Source organism: Sus scrofa, chromosome X, assembly GCF_000003025.6.
Source record: "Sus scrofa isolate TJ Tabasco breed Duroc chromosome X, Sscrofa11.1, whole genome shotgun sequence".
NCBI lineage: Eukaryota > Metazoa > Chordata > Mammalia > Artiodactyla > Suidae > Sus > Sus scrofa.
Window position 1 is genome coordinate 82,389,217 of NC_010461.5, and position 16,277 is coordinate 82,405,493.

At 39.6% G+C, this 16,277-nt stretch overlaps 1 protein-coding gene across 2 annotated transcripts in view; it reads right to left on the bottom strand.

Annotated features, from left to right (window-relative positions):
* SYTL4 (synaptotagmin like 4) overlaps nt 1-16,277 on the bottom strand; it is a 69,894-nt gene that overhangs the window by 21,671 nt on the left and 31,946 nt on the right. For both annotated transcript variants that reach the window (XM_021079898.1, XM_021079899.1), the window contains exons 2-5: nt 15,882-16,060; nt 15,416-15,631; nt 14,151-14,260; nt 13,843-13,945 (exon numbers count right to left, since the gene is read on the bottom strand). In XM_021079898.1, the coding sequence (XP_020935557.1) occupies nt 13,843-13,945; nt 14,151-14,260; nt 15,416-15,631; nt 15,882-15,991 (539 nt within the window). In that variant the 5' untranslated portion in view covers nt 15,992-16,060. The remainder of the gene's footprint in view (nt 1-13,842; nt 13,946-14,150; nt 14,261-15,415; nt 15,632-15,881; nt 16,061-16,277) is intronic.

A 16,277-nucleotide genomic window follows, 5' to 3' on the forward strand; every position in this document is an offset into this window, starting at 1 on the left:
AGAGGTCATAGACAGCCAGAAACAGTTGGCTTTAGAAATTACATTCTGACCAATGATGTCAGATGTGTTAATCAGGTTCAGGAAATAAAAGCCATTCTTATCCTATCCACAAAGGAAAAGGGGGGCCTCATCACCTAGAACAGATGAGTCACCTACCCAAAGCTGTGTGGATAAAGTCATAGTACATACATACAATGCAACACCATGCAGAAAGCAAAAACAATGAGGCAGATCCTTGGTGCTGATGTGGAAAGATAACAATGTCACATTTTTCTGTCATTTTTTTCCTTTGCACCTTGAGCTGTAACAGACATAAATTGCATGTGTTGAAGAGTGCATTTAATGAGCTTGACATATGTATACACCTGTGAAACCATCACAGTTAAGTTAGTGAACACATCTACTATCCCCCAGTTTCCTCATGCCCCCTCATAATCCATCCCTCCCTTCTCGCCCACCCCATCTCCAAGGAAGGGATGATCTGCTGTCACAAAAAAAAAAATAGCTTGCATTTTCTAGAATTGCATATAAACAGAATCACGCAATATGTTCTCTTTTTTCTTTAGCTTCTTTCACTCAGCGTAATTATTCTGAGGTTCATCCCTGTTGCTGCATGTATCAGCAGTCCATTACTTTCCACTGCTGAATAGTATTTCACTGTGTAAACAAAGCAGAGTTTATCCCTTCTCCTGTTGATAGACATCTGGGCTGTCTCTAGGGGTTTTTTTATTATTATTTTTTTTTAGGGCTGCACCTATGGCATATGGAAGTTCCCAGGCTAGGGGTTGAATCGGAGCTACAGCTGCCAGCCTACACCACAGCCACAGCAATGCTGGATCCTTAACCCACTGAGCAAGGCCAGGGATTGAACCCGCATCCTCATGGATCCTAGTCGAGTTCGTTAACCACTGAGCCATGAAGGGAAATTTCTGTCCCTAGGCCATAGCTATCCCCAATAAAGCCATTATGAACCTTCATGTACAAGTCTTTGTTTGGACATATGCTTTTGCTTCAAGTCTTTGTATGGACACATGTGTTTGCTTGTCTTGAGTCAACACCTAGAAATGTAATTGCTGACTCACAGGGTAGGTGCACATTTAATTTAAGACACTAATAAACTGTTTTTCAAAGTGGCTGCACCATTGTACATTCCTACCAGCAAAACTCCTTCCAATATGAAGGTATAGAGATTAAATAAGCAAATAGGCAGTCCTAGGGTGAGACAAGGAAAACAAAAATCCTCATGATTTGCAACCGCATGTTGCACAGGGGACCATAACAGAGGTAGATAAGCCTGCTGAAGGACGTCATCTCTCAGGGCACTGGTATAATCTAGAGGATGCATCCAAAGCAGGACTGAGTGAGCCCAGACATTTAAGAGAATTTCAGGAGACTGAAAACCAGAATCCCTAAGTTATCTTTTGCTCCTCCCCTCGAATTACAGAAAAGTATACAGAAAGCAATTTTTTTGTCTCAAGTAATTTTTTAATTTTTTTAATTTTCTAGGGCTGCACCTGCAGCATATGTAAGTTCCCAGGCTAGGGGTCGAATCAGATCTACATCTGCCAGCCTTACATCACAGCCACAGCAACACAGGATCCAAGCCGCATCTGTGACCTTCACCATACCTCATAGCAGCACTGGATCCTTAACTCACTGAGCAAGGCCAGGGATCAAACCCGTATCCTCATGGATACTAGTCAGGTTTGCTACCACTGGGCCACGGCAAGAACTCATTTCCCAAGTTTTTTGAATTCTTTATTGAAGTATAGTTGATTTATAATGTTTCAGGCATACAGCAAAAAAAAAAAAAAAAGATATATATATCTTTTTTTTTATTCTTTTCCCTTATAGGTTATTATAATACATTGAATATGGTCCCCTGTGCTATACAGTAAGTATTTGTTGTTTATCCATTTTATATACAGTAGCGTATATCTATTAATCCCCAACTCCTAATTTATCCCTCCCCTCCTTTCTCCTCTGGTAACCATAAGTTTATTTTCCATGTCTGTGAGTCTCTTTGTTTTATAAGTGAGTTCATTTGTATAGTTTAATTAGATTCCACATATAAGTGATCTCATATGATATTTGTCTTTGACTTCACTTAGTATGATAATCGCTAGGTCTATCCATGTTGCTACAAATGGCATTATTTCATTCTTTTTTATGGCTGAGTAAATATCCCATATCTATATCTATGTGTGTGTGTGTATACACACACACATATCTTCTTTATCCATTTATCTGACAATGGACATTTAGGTTGCTTCCATGTCTTGGTTATTGTAAATAATGCTGCTATGAACAACAGGGTGCATATATCTTTTCGAATTAGAGTTTTCATCTTTTCCAGATACATGCCCAGGAGTGGGATTGCTGGATCATATGATAACTCAAATTTTAGTTTTTAAAGGAACCTCTGTACTTTCTCCATAGTGGCTGCACCAATTTACATTCCCACCAACAGTGTAGGGACAGTTCCCTTTTCTTCACACCTTCATCAGCATTTGTCATTTGTGGATATTTTGATGATGGTCATTGTGACTGGTGTGAGGTAGTACCTCATTGCAGTTTTAACCTGCATTTCTCTAATAATTAGCAATGCTGAGCACCTCTTCATATGCCTGTTGGCCATCTGGATGCCTTCTTTGGAAAAATGTCTATCTAGGTCTTCTACTCATTTTTAAATTTTTTTAATATATTGAGCTATATGAGCTGTTTGTACAGTTTGGAAATTAAGCCCTTGTTGGTCACATCCTTTGCAGTTCTTTAATGATTAGTGATGTTGAACATCTTTGCATGTGCCTATTGAGCATATGTCTTCATTGGAAAATGTCTATTCATGGTTTCTGCTCACTTTTTAATTGGGTTGTTTGTGTTCTTGATGTTGAGCTATATGAGCTGTATATCTATATATATTTTGGATACTAACTCCTTATCCATCATATGATTTGCAAATATTTTCTCCCATTCTGTAGGTTGTCTTTTCATGTTGTTTATGGTTTCCTTTTTTGTGCAAAAACTTTTAAGTTCAATGAGGTCCCATCTGCTTATTTTTGCTTCTGTTTCCACAACTGTAGGAGATGGGTCCAAAGAAATATTGCTGCGATTTATGTCAAAGGGTGTTCTATGTTTTTCTTTTGGGAGTTTTATAATATTTGGTCTTACATTTAGGTCTTTAATCCATTTTATTTTTATATATGGTATCAAAGAATGTTGTAATTTCATTCTTTCACATATAGCTGTCCAGTTTTCCCAGGACTACTTATTGAAGAGATTGTCTTCTCTCCACTATATATTCTTACAACCTTTGTTGTAGATTAATTGACCATAGGTGGGTTTATTTCTGGACTTTCTATCCTGTTCCACTAATCTATGTGTCTGTTTTTGTGCCACTATCACACTATTTTGATGACTGTAGCTTTGTAGTATAGTGTGAAGTCAGGGAGCCTGATTCGTCTAGCTCCATTCTTTCTCAATATTATTTTGGCCATTCAGGGCCTTTTGTGTTTCCATACACATTTTGGAGTTATTCATTCTGGTTCTGTAAAAATTGCTGTTGGTGATTTGATAGGGATTGCATTGAATCTATAGACTGCCTTGGGTAGTATTATCATTTAAACAATATTGATTCTTCCAATCCAAGAACACAGTATGTCTTTCCATCTGTTTGTGTCATCTTCAATTTCTTTCATTAGTGCTGTATTGTTTTCAGAGTACAGGTCTTTTGTAGAAAGCAACTTCTACCCTTAAACTGAAGTATAACTGAGTGTGGGGAAGAAATAAATCTTGTCAACTTAAGGTGAAAAGCCTATCGAGAATTCTATTATCAGAGCAAACAAAAATATAGGTAGTACATCTTATGCTAAACATGAGTGGAATGAAAAGAGGTTGTCTGGAGGATATATAAATAGGCGATAGAGTGAGGAGAAATAGAAAAAACTTGCACAATGGACAAAGAACCCATTCTGGAGAATATAAACATAGTAAAATAAGTAGCTTTCTTGTGAATGCTTTACACTTACAGAGGAACTTACACTTACACAGGAACTTAATAAAAATATAGATTTGATAAAGTATAAGAGCTCAAACACAATATGATGAAACAACAAAATTAGAGGAAAAAGGAAAATGGAGAGCAAAGAATAAATTAAAACCTCAACAAGATCATTCATTCAAATAAGTAAATTAGATATAGCAAAAAGGAAGGGAGGGAGGGGAGAAGGGAGGAAAGGGAAGAAACAAAATGGCTGAAAATCAACACAACAGCACAGAGGAAAGGGTTGTGCGATTATGGTTAAAGCCTTCACCTTTCTTTCTCTTTTGCATTTGATAGGGGAAAAAAGGACCGAAATGGAAGGTAAAGAAATCCAATGACCCTGAAGTGGAGAACTTAACCAGTGAAATAGAAAGAGTTCAGAGGATACAATACAGAAAAATTTTCCAGCAATGAAGAAAGAACTCATCAAGGGTACACTGCATATTAGGAAAAATGAAACAGGATGAGCACCACTGACATCTATCCTTGTTAAGTTACTAAACTTCAAGGAAAATAAAAGGAATTTTTTTAGGCTTATTCACACATGCATGCATGCACATGCATGCAGGTGTCTGCGTGCGTGTGCACATACACATACACACACACACACACACACACACACACACACACACACACACTGTAAGTTACCTACAAGGGAGAAAAACAAAATGCTAGCTGGCCCCAGACGTCTTTACAGTTACATTCAGTGGCAGAAGACAGTGGAGTAATGTCTACAACATTCTAAGATTAAGAAAGTGTGACCCAAAAATGTAATCTCCAGCTGCAACATCATTTAAATTCATAAAGGGACTGGGCAGATATTCTTAACATGACAGAATAAAATAAATATAGCACCCACAAGCCCTTTTTTTTTTTTGTCTTTTTGTCATTTCCTGGGCCACTCCCACAGCATATGGAGATTCCCAGGCTGGGGGTCAAACTGGACCTGTAGCCACCAGCCTACGCCAGAGCCACAGCAATGCGGGATCCAAGCCAAGTCTGCAACCTACACCACAGCTCACCGCAATGCTGGATCCTTAACCCACTGAGCAGCGAGGCCAGGGATCGAACCCACAACCTCATGGTTCCTAGTTGGATTCGTTAACCACTGAGCCATGATGGGACTCCCCACAAGCCCTTCCTGAAGGAACTTCTCAATGGTAAAATCCAGACAATCAAGAAATAGGTCAAAGTAAAGGATTCAGAAATATAGATAAACCATGGTCCAAAGCCTGGTTGTAAGCACATAAGCCTTCCAAATATGAACTAAAACTAAACAGACAAAAAGCAGATGATTTATGGTTTCATAACAGGATACAAATGTTGTAATTCCTGACAAAGAAAAAATAATGTGACAAATAGAAAGTGGTAGTGGGGAAAGTGTTGGGAGGAAGTGTAAGAAATCTAATCTCTTCCTCTTTCATAGCATAGTCCACAGGTAATGTTGAATATTGAAAAACATTTACAAAACTACATTACAAAATGACTGAATTACTGTTTGACCCAGCAACTCAACTCCTTAGGTATATTTCTTTTTTTTTCCTTTTTTTTCTTTTTTTTTGTCTTTTCGCCTTTTCTAGGGCTGCCCCCACAGCATATGGAGGTTCCCAGGCTAGGGGTCTAATCAGAGCTGTAGCTGCTGGCCTACACCACAGCCACAGCAACACCAAATCCGAGCCGCATCTGCGACCTATACCACAGCTCACAGCAACTCTGGATCCTCAACCCACTGAGCAAGGCCAGGGATCGAACTTACAACCTCATGGTTCCTAGTCGGATTCGTTAACCACTGCGCCATGATGGGAACCCCCTTAGGTATATTTCTAAGAGAAATGAAAACATATGTCCATGCAAAAACTCATAACAAATGTTCATAAGAGCATTACTCGTAATAGCCCAAAAGTGGAAACAACCCAAATGACCATCAATAGATGAATGGATAAACAAATGAGGGTATGTACATACATGGAATATTATTTGGCAATAAAAAAATGAAGTACTGACACATGTTACAACGTGGATGAACCTTGAAAACATTACATTAAGTGAGAGAAGGCAGTCACAAAGGATCACATATTTTATGATTTGATTTAAATGAAATGCTCAGAATAGGCAAATATATAAAGATTAAAAGTAGATCAATGATGGAAAAGAATCTGAAAAAGAATGGATGTGTGTATATGTAGACATGAATCACTGTGCTGTAAAGCAGAAATGATCACAACATTGTAAATACACTACACGTCAATAAAACTTTAAAAAATGAAATAAGTAGATCAGTGATTGTTTAGGGATGGGGAAATATATGGAGGTGGTGGGGGCAGTGATAGCTAGAGGGTACAAGGTTTCTTTTTCAGGTGATAAAAACTTCTAAAATCAATTGAGATGATGATTGCACAATTCTGTGTATATACTAAAAACCAGTGAATTGTACCCTATTAATGGGTGAATTCTATGATCTGTGAATTATAGCTCGATAAGGCAGTTACTAAAAAGATACTACAAAAAATGACTAACTGCTCAATGGTTTTCATAATATTTTTTTCTTAAGCTTAGAGGGATGTTAATAACTAATATCTTTTACGGTAAAGAAACATTTGTTTGAAGATTAGCAATTCCTGTATTTTATTTCAATGTTTTATTCTATTAAAATTCAATTTAAAAAACAAAAAAATTCACAGCAAAAGGCTGAGCAATCTTCTCCTAAATGGACCAGAAACTTTAAAAAAGATATCCTACTCCAGAAGACAAAGAGGAGGGCACATCAAGAGGTAGGATGGGTGATCACATGATATAAAAAACCCCATGCCTCCCAGAAACTAACTGCTTCACAGAGACTCACCTACAGGAGTGAGAGTTCTCAGCCCCACATCAAACTCTCACATGTGGGGATCTGGCACTGGGAGAAAGAGCCCCTGGAGCATCTGGCATTGAAGGCCAGTAGGGCTTGTGCACAGGAGCTCCACAGGACTGGGGGAAAAACAGACCCCATTCTTCAATGGCAAACACAGACTTTCACATGCACTGGGTTCCAGGGCAAAGCAAAGGCTCCATAGGAATCTGGATCAAACCTGACTGCAGTTCTTGGAGGACACCCTGGGAAAACAGGAGTGAATGTGGCTTGTTGTGAGGGAAGGACATTGGAGGCAAAGCTCTCGGAATATTCAGCAGTGTGCCTTTCTCTGGAGGTGGCCAATTTGGGAAAATCTGGCACCACCCATCAGTCAGTGCTGAGAAGCCCCAGGGCAAACAACAATCCAGGTGGGATCACAACCACGCCTATCAGTAAACAGGCTACCTAAAGACCCCTCAGGGACATAGCTGCCTCTAATCCCATCCAGAGACTAAGCCCCACCAACCAGAGGGATTAGAATCAGCTCCACCTACCAGGGGGCAGGCATCATCCCCTCCCATCAGGAAGCCTACAGCAAGCCCTTGTACCCACATCAGCCATAAGGGGGGCAGACACCAGAAGTAAGAGAGGCTACAACTCTAGTATCTGTAAAAATGTCACCACACCAAAAACCTATAAAAATGAAAAGACAGAGAACTATAACTCAGATGAGGGAGAAAGGAAAAACCCCAGAAAATTAGCTAAGTGATGAGGAGATTCTTGGCCTCCAGGAAAAAGACTTTAGACTGTTGATGCTGAAGATGATGCAAGACATTGGAAATAAACTGGAGGCAAAGATGGATAACTTACAGGAAACACTGACCAAAGAGATACAAGATATAAAACTTAAACAAGAAGAGATGCAAAATATAATAACAAATAAAAAATTCACTAGAAGCAGCCAACAGCAGAATACAGGAGGCAGAAGAATGAATAAGCGAGGTGGAGGACAGATTAGTGGAAATCACGGATGTGGAACAGGAAAGAGAAGAAAGATTGAAAGCAAATGAAGAGAGTCTCAGAGAACTCTGGGACAACGTTAAATGCATCAACATCCATATTATAGGGGCGCCAGATGGAAAAGAGAGAGAGAAAGTGACAGAAAAAATACTCCAAGAGAAAATAGCTGAAAACTTCCCTAACATCAGAAAAAAGCCACTCGCTCAAATCCAGGAAGCACAACAAGCACAATATAAAATAAACCCAAGAGGAACACCCCAAGACACATATTAATCCAACTGACCAAAATTAAAGACAAGGAGAAAATCTTGAAAGCAGCTAGGGAAAAGAAACAAGTAACATACAAGGGAACCCCAATAAGGTTATTGGCAGATTTTTCAGCAGAAACTCTGCAGGCCAGAAGGGCGTGGCATGATATACTTACCGTGATGAAAGGACAAAACCTCTGACCAAGATTCCTCTACCCAGCAAAGCTCTCATTCAGATTTTAAGGAGAAATCAAAAGCTTCACAGACAAGCAAAAGCTAAGAGAATTCAGCAACACTAAACAGCTTTATGACAAATACTAAAGGAACTTCTCTAGGCAGAAAAGAAAAGGCCACAACCGGAAACAAAAATTCCACAAATGACAAGGCTCACCAGTAAAGGTATATCTACAGTAAAGATACAAAATCATCCAGGCACAATTATACCACCAAAACCAGAAATCGTGAGAAGAGGAGGGTACAAATGCAGGACACTGGAGATGCACTTGCAATTAAGAGACCAACAACCTAAAACAATCTCGTGTATACATAGACTCTTATATCAAAACTTCAGAATACCTGCAAACCAAAAATCTACAATTGATACACAAACAAATAAGAAAAATCAACGCAAGTACAACACTAAAGATAGTCATCAAACCACAAGAGGAGCGAACAAGAGAAGAAGGGAAGAAAAAAGAGCAACAAAAACAAATCCAAAGCAATGAATAAAATGGCAATAAGAACATCCATATCAATAATTACCTTAAATGTTAATGGACTAAACGCCCCAACCAGAAGACATAGACTGGCTGAATGGATACAAAAACAAGACCCATATATATGCTGTCTTCAAGAGACCCACTTCACTTCTGGGGACACATACAAACGGAAAGTGAGAGGATGGAAGAAAATATTCCATGCAAACGGGAATCAAAAGAAAGCTGGAATAGCAATACTCATATCAGACAAAATAGACTTTAACATGAAGAATACTTTAAGGGACAAGGAAGGTCACTAGCTAATGAGCAAAGAATCAATCCAAGAAGGAGATATAAGAATTCCTGTTGTGGCTCAGTGGTTAACAAATCCAACTAGGAACCACAAGGTTGCAGGTTCGATCCCTGGCCTTGCTTAGTGGGTTGAGGATCTGGCGTTGCCATCAGCTGTGGTGTAGTTTGCAGACACGGCTCGGATCTGACATTGCTGTGGCTCTGGCGTAGGCCAGTGGCTACAGATCTGATTAGACCCCTAGCCTGGGAACCTCTATGTGCTGCAGAAGCAGCCTTAGAAAAGACAAAAAAAGAAAAAAAGAAGGAGATATAGCAATTTTAAGTATCCACACACCCAGCATAGGTTCATCACAATATATAGGGCAACTGCTAACAACCTTCAAAGGAGAAATCAACAATAACACAATCATAGTGGGGGACTTTAACACCCTACTTACAGCCATGGACAGATCATCCAGACAGAAAATCAATAAGGAAACACAGGCCCTGAATGATGCATTAAACCAGATGGACTTAATAGATATTTATAGGACATTCCATCCAAAAGCAACAGAATACACATTCTTCTCAAGTGCACATGGAACATTCTCTAAGATTGATCACATCCTGGGCTACAAATCCAATCTCAGTAACTCTAAGGAAATTGAAATCATTTCAAGCATCTTTTCCGACCACAACGCTATATGACTGGAAATCAACAAGAAAAAAAATCTGCAAAAAACACAAACACGTGGAGACTAAACAACATACTACTAAACAACCAATGGATCACTGAAGAAATCAAAGAGGAAATTAAAAAATACCTAGAAGCAAATGACAACGAAGTTATGACACTCCAAATCCTATGGGATGCAGCAAAAGCCGTTCTAAGAGGAACATTTATAGCAATACAAGCCCACCTCGGGAAACAAGAAAAAGCTCAAATAAACAAGCTAACTTTACATCTAAAGCAGCTAGAGAGAGAAGAACAGACAAGACCTAAAGTTAGCAAAAGGAAAGAAATCATAAAGATCAGAGCAGAAATCAATGAAATAGAAACAAAGAAAACCCTAAAAAAGATCAATGAAACAAAAAGCTGGTTCTTTGAAGAGATCAACAAAATTGATAAACCCTTAGCCAGAATTATCAAGAAAAAAAGAGAGGACTCAAATCAATAAAATTAGAAATGAAAAAGGAGAAGTAACAACAGGCATCACAGAAATACAAAGGATCATAAGTGACTACTATATGAAACCATATGCCAATAAAATGGAAAACCTAGAAGAAATGGACAAATTCTTAGAAAAGTACCATCTTCCAAGACTAAACCAAGATGAAATAGAAAAGATGAAGAGACCAATCACATGAACTGAAATTGAAGCTGTGATAAAAAACTTCCAACAAACAAAAGTCCAGGACCAGATGGCTTCACAGGTGAATTCTATCACACATTTAGAGAAGACCTAACACCTCTCCTTCTGAAACTATTTCAAAAAATTGCAGAGGAAGGGACACTCCCAAACTCATTCTATGAGGTCACCATCGCCCTGATACCAAAACCAGACAAAGATTCCACAAAAAAAGAAGACTACAGGCCAATTGCACTGATGAACAATGATGCGAAAATCCTCAACAAAATACTAGCAAACCACGTCCAACAATACATTAAAAGGACTGTACATCATGATCAAGTGGGATTTATCCCAGGGATGCAAGGATTCTTCAATATCCACAAATCCATCAGTGGGATAGACCACATTAACAAACTGATGATCCTCTCAATAGACGTGGAAAAAGCCTTTGACAAAATCCAACACCCATTTCTAATAAAAACCCTTCAGAAAGTGGGCATAGAGGGAACCTACCTCAACATCATAAAGGCCATATATGACAAACCCAGAGCTAATATCATTCTCAATGATGAAAAGCTGAAAGAATTCCCGCATCTGCTCTCGCCACTACTCTTCAACACAGTTTTGGGTCCCAGACACAGCAATCAGAGAAGTGAAAGAGATCAAAGGAATCCAAATTGGAAAGGAAGAAGTAAAACTATCACTATTCCCTGATGACATGATACTATACCTAGAGAATCCTAAAGACTCTACCAGAAAACTGATAGAGCTCATCCACGAATTTGGCAAAGTCGCAGGATACAAAATTAATACACAGAAATTGACGGCATTTCTATACACTAACAATGAAAGATCAGATAGAGAAATTAAGGAAGCAATCCTGTCTACCATCACATCCAAAAGAATAAAATACCTAGGAGTAAACCTACCTAAAGAGACAAAAGACCTGTACTCGGAAAACTATAAGACACTGATGAAAGAAATCAAAGATGACACAAATAGATGGAAAGATATGCCATGCTCGTGGATTGGAAGAGTTAATATTAACAAAATGACTATACTACCTAAGGCAATCTACAGATTCAATGCAATTCCTATCAAATTACCAAGGGCATTTTTCACAGAACTTGAACAAAATACTTTAAAGTTTGTTTGGAAGCACAAAAGACCCAGAATAGCCAAAGACATCCTGAAAAAGAAACGGAGCTGGAGGAATCAGGCTCTCGGACTTCAGACTACACTACAAGCAACAATCCTGAAAACCATGTGGTACTGCCATAAAGACAGACATATAGATCAGTGGAACAGGATAGAAAGCCCAGAATTCAACCCATACACCTACAGCCAACTCATCTATGACAAAGGAGGCAAGAATATACAATGGAGAAAGGACAGCTTGTTCAATAAGTGGTGCTGGGAAAACTGGACAGCCACATGGAAAAGAATGAAATTAGAACACCCCTAACACCATACACAAAAATAAACTCCAAATGGATGAAAGACCTAGATAGAAGACCAGACACTATAAAACTCCTGGAGCAAAACATAGGCCAAACACTCTCCAACATAAACAACACATCTTCTCAGATCCACCTCTTAGAGTATTGACAATAAAAACAAAAATAAACAAATGGGACATAATCAAACTTCAAAGTTTCTGCACAGCAAAGGACACCATAAACAATATGAAAAGACAACCCAAAGAATGGGAGAAAATCTTTGCAAGTGAATCGACTGACAAGGGATTAATCTCCAAAATTTATAAACACCTTCTGCAGCTCCATTCCAAAAAAACAAACAACCCCATCCAAAACTGGGCAGAAGATCTAAACAGACAGTTCTCCAAAGAAGACATACGGATGGCCAAAAAACACATGAAAAGATGTTCAACATCACTCATTTTTAGAGAAATGCAAATCAAAACCACTATTTGATACCACCTTACACCAGCCAGAATGGCCATCATCAAAAAAGTCTACAAACAATAAGAGCTGGAGAGGGTGTGTGGATGAACCCTAGTACACTGTTGGTGGGATTGTAAATTGATGCAACCACTGTGGAAAACAGTGTGGAGATTCCTCAGAAAACTATAAATAGAACTACCCTTTTATCCAGCAATCCCACTCCTGGGCACCCACCCAGAGAAAACCACGACTCGCAAAGACACATGTACACCGATGTTCATTGCAGCACTCTTTGCAATAGCCAAGACATGGAAACAACCTAAATGTCCATCGACAGAGGAGTGGATCAAGAAGAAGTGGTACATATACACAATGGAATATTACTCAGCCATCAAAAGGAACAAAATATGGGCATTTTTAGCAACATGGTTGGACCTAGAAACTATCATGCTAAGTGAAGTCAGTCAGACAATGAGACATCAACATCAAATGCTTTCGCTGACGTGGAATCTGAAAAAAGGACAGACTGAACATCTTTGCAGAACAGATGCTGACTCACAGACATCGAAAAACTTATGGTTTCCAAAGGAGACAGTTTGGGGGGGGGGATGTGCTTGGGTTGTGGGATAGAAATCCTGTGAAACTGGATTGTTATGATCATTATACAACTACAGATGTGATAAATTCATTTGAGTAATAAAAAAAGAAAAAAAAGAAAATTCAAGTAAAATTGAACAGTTTTTAATTTAATGTATAATGATCCAATATTATAATGTTTTTTCAATCTATCCATCCACCTACCCTTGTATCTACATATATGCACAAGATACCTGAAATAATTTTCACATAATACGAATATGGGGTAAGAGTTCCCATCATGGCTCATCGGAAACGAATCTGACTAGTATCTACGAGGACGCAGGTTCAATCCCTGGCCTCTCTCAGTGGGTTAAGGATCTGTTGTTGCCATGAGCGGTAGTGTAGGTCACAGATGCAGTTCGTTCATTCATTCGGATCTGGCATTGCTGTGGCTGTGGCGTAGGCCAGCGGCTATAGCTCCGATTCGACCCCTAACCTGGTAACCTCCATATGCCGTGGGTACAGTCCTAAAAAGACAAAAAAAGACAAAAAAAAAGGAATACTGGGGTAGTAGGAATTTGGGTGATTGTTGCCTTCTTTATTGTTTCCTACACTGGCTAAATTTTTAATAATGAGTATGTGTTATTTCTATCTGTCTTCAAATTGTTCTTACAAAGAACAAAGTAAATATGCCAAAATGTTAATGTTTATATGTGGGTTGCAGGACTAGGGATGTTCTTTCTCTTCCTCGTTTATCCTCTGTTATACTTTCCAAATTTTCCTATTATGAATGTCTATCATTTTATAAATAGAAGCAAAAATACAAGAATTAAAGGAATGTGTGGCATTTCTTTAAATGGTTGCTTGGTCCTTACCTGGGCTCCTTCTGTTGCTCCTGAATGATCTTTCTTCCTGGCCAGACATCACCCAGCTGTGACTGATGGAGGAGGGACTGTCCCACTGTCTCTCTTTTATTCACTTCAAGACAAATAAAACCATGGCAGAGAGGTGGTGATGAGGGGGGAAGGGAAACACAGCATGCTTGCAGAAAGGTTGGCAACACCATCTTAATATTCCCCACAAATGGGCTGAGCCCACGGAGGAACGCCACCACCAGTAGGAATGCACTGGATTCCACACAAGAGGATCTATCCCTGAAGTCAAGCACCTCAAGGTTCAATACCTGCAGGTTTGCGGCGCAGGGACATCCTGATTATCTCACTGCCTGTGCGGTAAGCAAAGCGATTCACTTTCTGGTCATAAAACCAGTCTCCAGTTGCCTTCTTCAGCTCTCTGGGAAGAAATAAAAGAAAATGACAGATGAATTTTTAAAATGGGGAGCTTGGAGTTCCCGTCGTGGCGCAGTGGTTAACGAATCCGACTAGGAACCATGAGGTTGCGGGTTCGGTCCCTGCCCTTGCTCAGTGAGTCAAGGTTCTGGCGTTGCCGTGAGCTGTGGTGTAGGTCGCAGACGCAGCTCGGATCCTTCGTTGCTGTGGCTCTGGCGTAGGCTGGCAGCTACAGCTCCGATTCAACCCCTAGCCCAGGAACCTCCATATGCTGCAGGAGCGGCCCAAGAAATGGCAAAAAAAACAAACAAACAAAAAAATAAATAAAAAAAATAAATAAAATGGGGAGCTTGAGGTTGGTATATGCAAACTATTACATTTAGAATGGATAAGCAATGAAGTATACTGTACAGCATTGGGAATTACATCCAGTCTCCTGGGATAAACCATAATGGAAAAGAATGTAAGAAAAGGAATGTGTATATATATATACATATATATATATATATGTATATATATATATACATACACATATATATATGACTGGGTTACTTTGCTGTATAGCAGAAGTTGGCACCACACTGTAAATCAACTATACTTTAATAAAAAATTTAAAAAATAAAAAATAGAAGTTCCCGTCATGGCTCAGTGGTTAACGAATCCGACTAGGAACCATGAGGTTACGGGTTCCATCCCTGGCTTCACTTAGTGGGTTAAGGATCCAGTGTTGCTATGAGCTGTGGTGTAGGTCGCAGATGCGGCTCGGATCTGGTGTTGCTGTGGCTGTGGTGTAGGTTGACGGCTAAGGCTCCAATTAGACCCCTAGCCTGGGAGCCTACATATGCCACAGGTGCAGCCCTAGAAAAGACAAAATAAAATAAAATAAAATAAATAAAAAATAAATAAATAAAATGCCCCTTGAGGAGTTCCCTGGTGACACAGAAGGCTAAAGATCAAGCATTGTCACTCCTGTGGCTCAGGTCACTGCTGTGGTGCAGGTTCAATCCCTGGCCCGGGAACTTCCACATGCCATAGCCATGGCCAAAAAAAATTTTTTTAAATGGCCCTTGACATTTAACCAAAAAAGTCCAAGGGGAGAAATCCTAACAACAACTAGGGCTCCATTTCTTCTCTCTTCTCCGCCATAAGTAACACTCACATTTCCTTGGCGCACACCTTGCACCTCCAGGTACCATTGCTTTCCTGGATGCGGCAGTCCCGACACACTAGGTGATTACAACCCCGACAAGTGTTGGTCTTGGGAGTCAAACGGCCCAGGCTCTCCTGGCACCGGGCACAGGTCCGATCACTATAGTGTTGGCTGCCCCTCTTGGCCCCTTTCCTTTTGATCTCCAGTAACTCATTCTTCAGTCTCCTGCCAAGACCCAAAAGAGAAATACAAGTGATTCAGGATGTGCATAAGTCAGACAGAGAGAGGTTGAGGGGTAGAGACAGTAAGACTATTTGGCTCTGCGAAAGCAACAGCCTCAGAGCCCAACCTGACCCAATGAGGAGTTGTAAACATCATATACAAGTTCCTCAGAAAGTCACATGAGAAGTATAAGAAAAAATTTGGGTATCATTGGTGAAAGGCTGGGCACCCATGCTTTTGCGGGGATTCTTACCTAATCCTTTTCTCATCTGCTTTTCGGAGCTCCTCATCTCGTTGTAGAACATTAAGGATCAAATCCCTTTCCACCTCAGACAGAAAGGAGAGGTCAAGTATCTCTGACATGATGGACTCTATTTTTCTTCTCCTCTTCTTTCTTCAAGGCTACCAGACCAGGAGAGCTACCAGAGTTGCCTGAAATAAGATGAGAACTAATTTCACACAGGGAGTTTATTCCAGAAGAGGCCCATGGCCCTAGAGCCTTTTGATAGCCTACTTCCCCCCAGCCAAGCTCAAGAAATAACATAGAAGTATCTGAGCTATTTAACATACCTATTTCCATATGAATCCTATCCTGAAAATAAAGAAGCTTTGGTTTTTCAAGAAGAAAATCTTATTCATGACCCTGGCA